The sequence below is a fragment of the Cricetulus griseus genome, chromosome 2 (assembly GCF_003668045.3).
Source record: "Cricetulus griseus strain 17A/GY chromosome 2, alternate assembly CriGri-PICRH-1.0, whole genome shotgun sequence".
NCBI classification, from domain to species: domain Eukaryota; kingdom Metazoa; phylum Chordata; class Mammalia; order Rodentia; family Cricetidae; genus Cricetulus; species Cricetulus griseus.
The window spans coordinates 90,654,121-90,666,711 of NC_048595.1; the positions used below are offsets into that span (position 1 = coordinate 90,654,121).

The 12,591-nt window shown below is 44.5% G+C and overlaps 1 protein-coding gene across 1 annotated transcript in view; it reads left to right on the forward strand.

Moving 5' to 3' along the window:
* Positions 1 to 12,591, forward strand: part of Abca1 (ATP binding cassette subfamily A member 1) — a 128,882-nt gene that overhangs the window by 33,345 nt on the left and 82,946 nt on the right. The window contains exon 5 of the mRNA XM_027403085.2: positions 661 to 779. Within this exon, the coding sequence (XP_027258886.1) occupies positions 661 to 779 (119 nt within the window). The remainder of the gene's footprint in view (positions 1 to 660; positions 780 to 12,591) is intronic.

The window sequence follows — 12,591 nt, forward strand, 5'->3', positions numbered from 1 at the left end:
AGATATTTCTCTCCCTGAGTGGGGGCTGCCTGAGAGCATGATCTGCTGTTTTAGTGTCTATGCTCCTGGCTCCTGGCTCCAATGCTGTGTATTATAAGCATCTGCCAAATGAGATGGTGAAGATCTCCAAGATGTGCAGAGTCAGAGTTAGAGTGGATGGGGACTGTAGTATTCGATGTCTGAGATGGTGCTGTGGTCGGCACAGGCAGGGCCACGTTTATAATGTTCATGTGTAGGTTGTGGACCTTTTGTGGGCACTTTCAGACATAAGAAAGTATTAAAATTTATTGGTATACAGATGCATATAATCAAGGGTAAATTTGTCATTGTAATGCATTCCTGTTATATTTGTTTTCAGTTCATAGTTGTAATCAATGAAACCATTCTCATGGATCATTAAGCATGTTTTGGCCTATAGGCACTAGGTTTATTATGGGCAATAGATAGCCGTGTGTGTGTGTGTGTGTGTGTGTGTGTGTGTGTGTGTGTGTGTGTGTGTGTGTGTTTGTGCATATGCTGGCCTTGGTGTGTGAACTGGGTCTAGCACATGGGCAGACCCTTGAGGCTGTAATGATGGCTAGGGAGGAGAGGTAGCCAGGCTGGGGTGAGAAACAGCTGGCCTAACCAGGTCTTTTTGATGTTTTCTTGTTTCCTTTATAGTGTGTCTCGCCTGTTCTCAGATGCTCGCAGGCTTCTTTTATACAGCCAAAAAGACACCAGCATTAAGGACATACACAAGGTCTTGAGAACTCTGCGACAGATCAAGCATTCCAACCCAAGTAAGCAAAACCCTCCCGTTCATGCACCTGAAGTGGACATTTCCTGCCATGTGGCCTGGGCTTGTTCTCAAGCTTGCCCTAGACTAGGTTTCTTCTTCAGTGGCTGGGTGGTTGGTCTTCTGTGAAGGAAGCATTGGAAACAAAATTAGAAAAGTTGGTTGTTACAGAAAGTGAATCTGGGGATCCCAGATGGGAATGGCACAGGCTTGCCATTAAGGCCAGCAGGAGCACAGATTGCTGCCAGGGGCATTTTTGAGCTGCCCATAGGGTTCCATGGATGGACAAATTTATAGATGAGATGTTTCTGTGTATGTGAGAGCAGTTAGAGTTCTAACTTGATATGGGCACATAAAAGTTGGGCAGTTATTTCTAAAAGGAAACTCTTCTTCCTTGGAACTAGCCATTGGATTAGTCTGACAGCCATTTGAATTCTGAGCTTGAAACAATAAAGGGTCCCCCTCAGATTTGCTGAGTCCTAGGCAGTTAGTTCCTGGCATGCCACTGAGGAAGTGTCTGAGGAACATACAGCTTACTGACCACGACATGGCTGCAGAAGGACAATAGCCTGTCAAGGGAGCAGGGGAAGTGTTTGATGTTCACTGATGCAGGTTAAGAATGGTGTGCACAGTGAGGATTGAGAAGCAGCCAGGGAGCCACCTGAAAGCTGGCCTTTTTCTTGTCACTCTATGCTGCCGTTCTAAACTACATCAGTGATGAAGTTCTCCTCCCATCATGAGCCAACAGTGGCCACGGCTCCAAGACGGTCCTTTTTACTCCGTTTGACATTTGAGGAAGGTTTGGTCCAGCCTTTCTTGAAAGGCCTCTCTCCCAGTTTGTGATCCATTTGGCTTGAGAAAAAATGGTGTAAAATGTTAGGGTTTAAGTGGATTGGATGGGAGCTTGTTTGTGAGGACACAGAACTGTGATTAACTTGGGCAGGAGAAGAGCCATGGCAGGGACTGGAGAGCTCAGAAGTGACGGGTGAATTGTGCTTTTCCAGAGGACCCAAGTTCAGGTCCCAGCCCCCACCTGGGGTGGCTTGCAACTGCCTGTGACTCCGGCTCTAGGCCTCTGGCCTCTGACAAAGCAATGCACTTACATGCACAAACCACCCCACCCCAAAAAAGTTTTTAAAAAGAGGCATTGCTATGGGGGACTCCATGACAGAGAGTGTCAGAGGTGATTGGGGTGGCAAAGAGGGGGTGTGTGGCTTCAGTACAGAGAGGCGTGGGCATGCTCCTGTCCCTGAGTCACCTGTGAGGCCCTTGCAGGTGGACTGTCCCTGGTTGTGCAGCCAGATCTCCTGAGTTCTCTTTTCTCGATGTGGAGGCCCCTGGTCAAGGCCAGGCTTTGCTGTCATGGAGGGCCCCTGTTAGGCTGTGAAACAGCAGAACTGGGTTATTTCTTCTACCACCAGAAGACGGTGCATCACAGACAAGAAACACAGTGTGTTACTGCATGATCTTGTGAATAACTCCTGGTTGCTTGTATGCTATCTCTTCTTATCTGAAAATGGGCACAGTGGGAGACCCATCCAGGGTTAGAACAGTGTTTAATACCTAAGAAGCATTTAAGGAATATGAGCCATGATTATTTTCCTAAAAAGTATTGTTAGATTTATTTATTGTTTTATGTGTATGGACATTTTGCATACATATTTGTATGTATATTGTGTGTGTCCCAGATGTGCATAAGACCAGAAGATGACATCAGAATCCCTGTACCTGGAGTTAAGGGGGAGAGCTGCCATGTGGGTGCTGGGAATAGAACCTGGGCTCTCTGTAAGAGCATTCAGTGCTGGTAACTGCTGAGACATCTCTCTAGCTTTGCTATGAATATTTTCAAGCCCAGACATCTCAGACAAAACATTCAACTTTTCTGAGACCTAATTTCCTGAGTTATTTATAATAATATTACATTATTATGTACAGTGTAATGGTATATTATTACATTATTAATAGGAGAATACCTAAGATGCAACATCTAACACACTGTCTGGCACATAGTTGATGCTGTATAAACAGAAGCCAGTGCCGTCCTCACATGCCATTGTTGCATTTCTGACAATGTGACCTTGTTCTTCTGCTTCTTTTTTGTGGGGCTGGCAAAAAGGGTTGGCAGACTTTCCAGTTCTTAGGATAAGCTGCTTTAGAAAGGAGGGTGGTTTTCTTCTTTTAGCAACTGGTGTTGTGAAGTCGGGTGGGGGAAAGAAACCACAAGTGTGTGCACAGCTCTTTAGAAGGAAGCCGTCTTCCACTTTTCAGTGTCCTGTTTGCCCGGAAGCTGGTTTTGCTTTGTTTCAATTTGCGTTCCTGTGCTGGGGATCGAACCCAGGACCTTGTACAAGCTAGGCAAGCACTGAAACACTGAGCTACATCTCCAGCCCTAGCTGGTCCTTGAGTTTCTGTCATTTTTCTTTGTTTATCCCCCTACAAAAAGTCAGGCCACAGCTATGGAGGAAGCACCGAGAAACTCTGCTTCCTTCTCTAGGAAGCAGTAACTTTATGCTGACCTTGAAAAACACCCTATTGGTCTGAATTGGGGGCTGGGGATGTCGCCTTGCTCCCTACCAAGAGACCCGTACCATCCTTCTACTTCCACTTCTCATGAAGTAGCTCATTTTGGGTGTTGATAGCTGGACCTGTCAGGAAGTTTTTGCCACCGTGCTTTACCTTCTAGAGAAATTAGTCTAATTCCATGTCCCTCAAACATCTGAGGACAGTTCTTGTGTCTCTTCCCAGAGTCTTTTATTTTTCTAGTTTAAATATCCTCCAATCCTCTTATGCAATGCTGTTCCTCCCAGCCTCTGCCTCGGCTGGTTGTGTCTCAGTGTGTTTATGTCATTCCTGAAGTTTACCAGAAATTGCAAAAGTGTTTTAGCATAGAGGAGAAAGGGACTTTTGCCTGTTTGAATGTCGGATTCTGTCCGTACATTCTGAGATTGCATGAGGCTTTTGATGTTCTTGTCATCCTGTTGACTCATAGACCATATACAGCCAACTCAAACTGTAGATCTTACGAATACATGGAATTGAAACTTGTTCTCTTTTCCCTAGTTCTACCACTGGCTTTCTGAGCTAAAGGGAACATGTCCATCTCTTCCAACTTACATCATTAAATCCCCTCTACCTTCTTGTCTTACTCTAACCACTTCAGATTCTGATTCTGCTTGATTACACAGATGCTACTTGTTTTCTGTCACCTAGGGGTTCAGTGACTCTCTTTTGATATTCCAGACATTGATCTCAGCTGGAGGCTGAGACTGGTTACCCCAGAGACTACCAATTCCTTTGGACAGTACTCCTTAGGATCTTAGAGCTACATACCTGTGTGGTCATTGCTGGAACCCCGAGGGGGGGGGGCTGCTTTGGAATCCATTTGGATAATTCATCTTGTATTTCAGTCAGCTAGCACCATTGGCTTGTCCATAGGGGCTTTGTGGATATGGGAGTCTACTGAAACACTCCGGTCTTGTCTCCAAGTTTTCTGGGCCACAACATTGGTTTGTTTAGTTACTCAGCTCTGTACCAACCATGCTTTTGTAGGTGCTGAGACAGGGGAGGGGGATTCTTCCTAGAGGGAATCTGATACTGAAAGTGGAGGTGACTTCTTCTAGTTTACACAATCAAGGGAGTGATAGCTTAGGAATGAAGCCCAGCCAAGCCCAGCTCCCCATTTAAGTCTCTCTCTAAAGGTACCATCTTGTATTGTTTTAGTATTTTTCCAACTTAAAAAATCAAGTGGTGGATACCTCCTCTATTTATCATTGAATCCATTCTGATAGAAGTCCAAGAATGGACCCTTACAAATCTGCCTCAACCCATTTTCATATTGCTGCACTGTTTTGGTCACTTTGTTGTTTTTTCTCTAAGCCAGAGTATAACCAGCAGGTTGAGTGGTGGCTAAATTAGTTTTGGGAAGTTAGTGTGGGAAATCATTCTGTCTTTACTATCATGGTCACAGCTCAAAGGCAATATAAACATAGGCTTAATTCTCAGAAACCCCAGAAAAAGTAACATGTTTAGATTCTAACCTGTGACATGTAAATCTTTAAGGACAGTGCTTTGAGTTTTGTGTGATATATGAGATGCTTTCTGACACTGTACAAATGACTTTTAATTCTGACTCACATCAAATTGCAGTTTCATGAGTATTATTGCTTAAATGGACATTAAGAAATAAAAGATGAAGTTAAGGATGACATTGTTTCATGTGGCTGTGGTGAAATTCTGGAGAGCAGTTTGTAAATGACTGAAGGTTGGAAAATGCTACTGTAGGAGAAAGACTTGAGGCTGTGAGGAGATTGGGCAACAAATTCAGGCTCTCTCTCTCTCATTAAGTCATCTGTGGGTAACTTTTGATTCTTCCTGGCCCTCTACTTATTAGAATTGGACAATAATTATCCCATCGGTCATTGAGCATTCAGTGGTGTGCTTCCTATGGGTTTCCAGCAGTAACATGAGCACGGGGGGTGACATCCAGTAAGTCAGAAATACTTTACTTCCCTTGTATCTCAGGGTGTTTGGCCTTTGCCAAATTACTCACCTTTTCTGTGCCTTAAGTTTCATTGTCTAACATTTGAGGTTTGGATAATGTCTTGAAGATACTTCGTCTTAGAGTCTGGGTTGGTTAGCCCGTGGATGAGGACACCTGTGTTACAGTGGTGGTGTGGGTTACAAGGCTGCAGCCCGTTCAGGGCAGGATTAGGCCATATTCATCATTCTGCTCTGAACAGCAGCACGGTACTGATGATTGGTAACCCTGGGTGCATCTTTAGAGAATGAAGTCAAGTCAAGTGAAATTCTCTGGATGACATCAAATCCATCACAGGCAACTGGAGAAGCACTTCCATTGTGTAAACCAGGCCCCAATGGCTCAAAATTAATACCAAGTCAGTCTTGATTTTCTTTCATAAAATTTACCTCCCCACAATTTCACTGGAAGGGAGGGCTACCCTGAGTTCAGAGGTATAGCACGTACTGGAAAGATAGATTTTCCAATTCCATGGTCTCTTTCGAGGGCCCCCTGAGGAGGTCTTAGCAATGTGTTTACTCCTAGACATATGTTTTTGTACAATCGGCAAAGGTTATAGTCTTTAAAAAAATTAGCATGTATTGTGTGAATTCCAGGCACTAGGGAGGGGGAGGAGGCCCCTGCCTACTAGGAAGTCCCTCCCTGCCCTCAGCCTCCTCTGTGGCCTTGTCATTCAGCTTCACTTACCACACTTGCTTCTCTTGACCCAGGTCTGACCTTTTCTCTAGGGATGGTGAGAGGTGGAGCCCAAGAAGACTGTCCTGCCTAGTGGTTTGCTGCCACCAGTTAGGACAGGGTTAGAGAATAAGGTGACTGGCCATTTGCTGTTGACAGGTGCCCTCACTGCTTCCTGTTTTAGCTTCCAGCTATTTAAGATTCTTTGCTTAGTGATAATGAATGAACACACTCAAAGCCCTTCTCATTGAGCTTGTCTGCTCCAGTGTCTACCTTGTCCCAGTGCCTGCTCCTTGTCCTATTCACCATGGATGGAAGTTACTGGGACAGGTCAGGGCTTCCTACTGGGTGTGGAATCAGGAAGTGCTTATTTATGCTGGGGGCTGAGGCTTTCAGTTTTTCTAGGCCATCCTAACCCACCTCCCTTCTCTTTGCCTCTGCTGGAGGCTGAGACTTGTGGCCTTTCCAGGATAGACCATCCTCACAGTCTAAGATCGCACCCACCACACACACACCACTTCCCCACAATTAGCTACACCCTTGTCCTGTGAATTCCCCAGGGGCTCCCATCGGCTCACCATTACTTTTGCTGGTCTAGGGACAGTCCTTTTGTTTGGCTTGTACGGGTTCTGTAGAACTTCTGCATTCTTTACAGCTGTGTATGACCCAAGTGGTGTGGCTAGATGCCAGATCGCTGATCTTCTGTGTGCGTGGAACTCAGCCAAGATCCTAGCTCTTAGCTCTGTAGGTGTCTGGCCCTGTCCCAATTTATAGCCACACTGACAATCTGTAAGTATAGAAGTCCAGAGGGTACTTTGCAGACCGCAGAAGAGTATTTTCTGGCCCTTTGTGTTTGTTCCAGGAAAGGCAGCAGGGGCAGCTGAGGGATGATCTCAAGGCCCTGCCTGATGTGCATGTGCTCCACGGCCCAGGGGAGTGACACTCTCCATGAGAACTGTGTTCTTTCTTTCCTCTTTTTTCTTTCTCTTCATTTTTTTTTTTAAATTAGAAACAAGATTATTTTACATGTCAATGCCAGTTCCCTCTGCCTCCCCTCCTCCCCTGCCCCCCAACTAACACCCTACCTATCCCATACCTTTTCTGCTCCCCAGGGAGGGTGAGACATTCCATAGGGGGTCATCTGAGTCTGTCATAGCCTTTGGAATAGGGCCTAGTACCACCCCCGTGTGTCTTGGCTCAGGGAGTATTCCTCTATGTGGAATGGGCTCCCAAATTCCACACCTATGCTAGGGATAAGTACTGAACTACTACAGGAGGTCCCGTAGATTTCTGAGATCTCCTCACTGACACCCACATTTATGGGGTCTGGATCAGTCCCATGCTGGTTTCCCAGCTATCACTTTGCAAACTAAGAGTTCCCCCTTGTTCAGGTCAGCTATTTCTGTGGGTTTCACCAGCCTGGTCTTGACCCCTTAGAATTTAAGTGGTGGTGCATGCCTTTAATCCCAGCACTCGTGAGGCAGAGGCAGGCAGATTTCTGTGAGTTCAAGGCCAGCCTGGTCTACAGAGAACTGTGTTCTTTTAAGGCAGGCACTATCCACCCTACAGGGCAGTCTGCTGTGGTCTTACATTCTCTTCTGTGGTGACAGCTCACAACCTTTCCTCCTGCCCCATATCTGGTTCAGGGACTTTTCAGTTGTGTTCTCTCCAGGATGCAGAACCCCTGAAGATCCTAAAACTTTGCCAGCAAAGAGCCATCGTAAATCTTGGGCATGTTGGCACCGGAATGGATGTAGATGTCACCAGGTTGTTGAGGCTGAGATTGGAGGACCTCAGGGCAGTGCTGTTCATGTCATCGTCCTCAGTTAAATCAGCTTGTCTGTGTCCCTTCAAATAGGTGTCATGTTGAAGTAATGGCATGGATGCCATTTTCATCTACAAATATAAAGCTGGTTTGGCCTTTCTGCTGTGGCTTGGACCAATGTGTCCATGCATTTCTATGTGCAAGCCATCCTGGACTTTGCTTAGGGAAAACCGTTTTGCCTGCCTGGTGATCCTGACAGCTCCTGATTCAGACCTTTGATATGAGTTAATCTTTGAAAGTCAAAAAAAGATGAGCTCTAGGGGGCAGAGTGGTTGTGGGGACATGGCAAGGAAGTTGACTGAGGTAGGGATTTAAGGACAGGCATTGACATACAATGAACAACTTTTAAATATCACCTCTGTTGCTGCTCAGTTGTACCCATGCCTAATTATATACCACTCCTGTGCCTCACCTTCCTCAAACTGGGATAGCAATAGCACCTCCTCAGGGATGCTATAGCAATGCAATGAGCCTATGAGAACAAGGCCTCTCCTTGCTGACCTGATATGCAATAGATAGCAGATCTTTTCTTTTGTTCATTGTTTTCACAGTTATCATGGAAGGTAGGGCATCTCTCTTTGAAATTCAAAGAGGATAAGTACCTTGCTTGAGAAACCAACAATAGACTTTCAGTCTTAAACTTCCCTTGTTGTCACATCCTTGAGAGAGCAGCCCTGGACACCCTCAAGGCTCCTGAGGTCTTTGCACAAGTACAGACAAGCTGTGGTGAGAAAGGGTACGAGGGCTCTGAGGTAACATGCCAGATTTCCTTCACTTCCAAGAGTCATATGTAACAGGCACCAGGGGACGTTTCCCCCAGGCCTATCTCTGAAGACTGTCTGGTGATTCACGGCTACTTCTCTCTCTTTCTTTCTCTTTGCCTCAAGTTCAGTCTTTTGTTTCATTGGGGCAGTTGCTCAATTGGGTTTATAGTCCCAAATGTCTGGCTTTCTGTCCTCATGCCTGACACCCGTGTGTCATCTTATTGGGAGATGTGATGACAACGTGTCATCAAAATGGAAAGCCTGTAAAATCTTTGGGTAGTTTTGATTCATGTGTTGTGTGTGCTTGTTTTGATTTGAGGCTTTTGGGTTTCATAGTTTGAAACCTTTCTACCTCCATGAACATTTCCCCAGACCTGTCAGAGCCATGCTGTGTCCCAGAGCCCAGGCTGTTGGTTGCCATCCAGGGCAGAGGTCTGGCTCCAAATGAGCAGTAGTCAGGGGACACAGAGCTCCAGTGCAATGTTGAAATATTGCTTGAACGAAATCAAACCAAAGGTCAACTTTAGCCAGACAAGCATAGAAAACACAATTGCATTCAATTACAGAATGCCATGTACTCTACAATATCAGGCTGCTTTTTAAAAAGCTTGAATTGTGACCATCAAACAACAGTACTATATGTCTCCTACCTTTCCTATGTGAGATTTGTTTATCCCGTGTGTGGGAAAGAGCAGCTTGGGCATAGACTTTGTGTCTCATTGAAAAAACTTCATTCTTCTAGCCCTCCCACCTCTGTTGTGTGGAGGTACCGAAAGGTGATGTTCAAGTGACTCTGTCTACAGACAAGGTTGTACAACATCATGAAGACATTTTGTATGAAGAGATTTTAATGCATAATATATATTCATTGCACATGGGCTCATGCCATATAGGGTTATACTTATATAGGTATGCTTTGAATGTTTGGTGCTGTATTATATAAAGGTGTACTAACATAAATAGGCATTGTATGTTTGGTATACCCAGATAGGTATGTATGCATTGTACATTTGGTCCTGTGTCATATAAGGGTATACTCACATAGGTATGTATGCATTGTATGTTTGGTCTGGTGTCATATAAGGGTATATTTACATATGTTGAGGATACTCCTCCTGTACCCTCTCCTCTCCTTTTGCTCAATCCTTCCCTCTTATTAGTTCCCTTTGTTTTTCTAAACAGTTCTGCTCTTACCTTCATATCATATATGCATGGTTCTCTGTATCTATATAAAATCTAGTACCTAAGTGAGAGAAAAAGAGTGTCTTTCTGTGACTAACTTAATTTGATTATTGTGATTATCTCTGGTTGTTTCTGTTTTCTCCCAAATCCATAGCTTTGTTCTTTATGGCTGAAAATTATTGCCTGTCTCCATCTGTTGTTGTTTCTAGGTTGGTTCTCTAATTTAGCTATTATGCATAGAGCTCCAGTAAACCTTGATGTGTGTGTATGTCACTTTGGAATTTTACATTTTTGAGTGGACTATTGATTCTTTGAAGAAGCATTAGCAGATTGGTACTGTCCCTAATTTGTTGATGAGAAAATTGAGTCTGAAAAGGTTGTATCTGTTGCTCAGTGCCACAGAGTTGTAACTTGAGTCCAGGTCTGTGAGACTTGAAGTTCCACATCTTCCCACCAAACCATGATGCTGGGATGCTGCACTTCAACATGGGGAAGCGTGGATGATATCACCAGCTTTTGATTTTAGAGAGTAAAAAAATTTATGTAGTTGCCAGGAGAATGGAAAAAACTGGAGTTGTGAAATCAGAGTTGTTGGGGTTTACACTTGCCTCTGGCTTGTTCTGTGACCTTGAGCCAGCTACTCCCTTCTCCCATCTATTTCCTGGTTTGGAAAAATAAGGATAACAACAATACCTTTCTGGGAAGCTGACTTTAGAGGTTCTGGAAATTGATCTGTATAATGTGTCTGAGGCTTTGTAAATACAGCCCAGTGTTTCCTGCCACAAAGTGCCACCACGTCCTGGTAAGTTTATTAATTTTAGACATTAGAAGACATCAGGCAATGTACGTATGCAGGATGTATACTAACAGCTCTCTCTAACCCTGCCTGGGAAAAAAACCCACCTCAGTGTCTGACTTGTATATTCATCTTTCCTTCTCTTGTTCCCTGGTCTGTCTGTCTTGGTCTGTCTCTGTCTGTTACTATCTGTCTCTGTCTCTGTCTTTCTCTGTACCTCTGTCTGTCTTTCTCTCTGTCTCTGTCTCTCTGTCTCTCTGTCTCTCTTTCTCTCTCTCTCTGCGTGAATGTGGAGGACATCTTCTTGCTCTCCTCCTCATAAATTGAATAGTGCTCTCTCACTTAAACCCAGGCTCACCTATTTGGCTAACTTATCTACCCAGCTTGCACTAGGGATCCTGTCTCGGTCTCCATTGTACCTCCTGAACTACCTCCCCAACTCCTGTTCCCTGGATTTTTCAAGTCCCACAGACTGGATCTAATCCTGCATCCTGTAGTGTCTGGTCTCAATCAGTTAGAGGCAAGTCTTACCTTATAAGTGGGTGGCTTAAACTCTCTCCTCCCTACAGACCTACCCACCTCTGCCTCTTCTGTTTGATTCAGTCTTTCTTGTTTCTAAATCCTGTCTTCCTGATTTTGATCTTTCTCTCCTTTCTCCTTCTCTCTGTAGAGCCCTCTCTGTACATGCTTTGCACCCCTCTGGTATTCACAAAAGACTCCCTAGGAAGTGTTTTCTTAGCTGTTTTCAGAGGTTTTCCCTGATAATTGGCTTCCTGTTTGTTGTTTCTTCAGAGGTTCAGAACTCATTTGAGCCCATGGTAGCAACTCAGCATCGCCCTCCTTTTCTTGTGGGCTGTCTCAGCCAGCCTGCATGTGGTCACCACCTGCTGGCCAGTGAGAGCCACAGTCTTCTCTGGATCCTTTATACCATTCAGACACTTAATAGATGTCACCAGTCCTCATTCCAGGGGTTTCTAGCAGCTTCTCCCACTTGTGATAGTGACCCTGCAACACCCCAACCTAGGACTTCCAGGCTCCTTGGAAACAATTTCTATGGTATCAAATTACTGAGTCGTGGATGTTTTCTCATGGAAGTTAGAATGGACTCAACCAATATGCATGTCTTGCTGACAAGAAGAAGTGGAGGGGAAAATCTCTTTAACCTTGTAGAAGGGACATAGAGGAATGAGCCCACCCCTCAAAATCTAAAAAAAAAGAAATTATTATTTTTACTTTTTACGCAGATGAGTGTTTGCTTGCATCTATGTAGGTACACCATGTGTGTGTGTGTCCAAACTTTTAAAAAAGTGCTTCAGTAAGAGTCATAATCCCATACAAGAGGACTCTGCTCTGATGATTGCCCCTAGGTCTCTAATTTCCCAGCATTCTTATCCTGTCAGGGGAGCTACTGCCTTAGTGCATGGAGCTGGGAAAACTTGTGTTCCCATCTAACTCTGATCTCAATCTTGTCTGATTCTTGCATAGCAGACAGGGCCACTCTGCCCTTTTAACCCTGTTCGAATCTCCTCTTAGATTGCAAGGGCAGGGATGACGTTGTGTAATACCTCTTTTGTTCCTCCTTTTTGGTACACACTGGATAGTTTTTGTGTGTGTTTTCTTTTTTCTTTTTGTTTTTTCTAGACAGGGTTTCTCTGTATTGCTTTGGAGGTTGTCCTGACACTTGATCTATAGACAGGCTGACCTCGAACTCACAGAGATCCTCCTGCCTCTACCTCCTGAGTGCTGGGATTAAAGGTGTGAACCACCAATGCCCGGCTCACACTGGATAGTTTGATTCATTTGAACTTAGCACTGGTATCTTAGTATAGTGGACATTTAACTCATGCATCTTTGCTGATAATTGAAACAACACACGGTGTCCAAAGTTTCACTACTGTTGGTGCAGAAAGAAGATTCTAGCATTGCTACTGTTTGCCAAACAGTTCAGGGTGTATGACCATGAATAGTCAGGTCTCTAGGTTCACCTAATTTCCATGACCATTTTATCAACATGCATTTTGAACATATTTAGTCTCC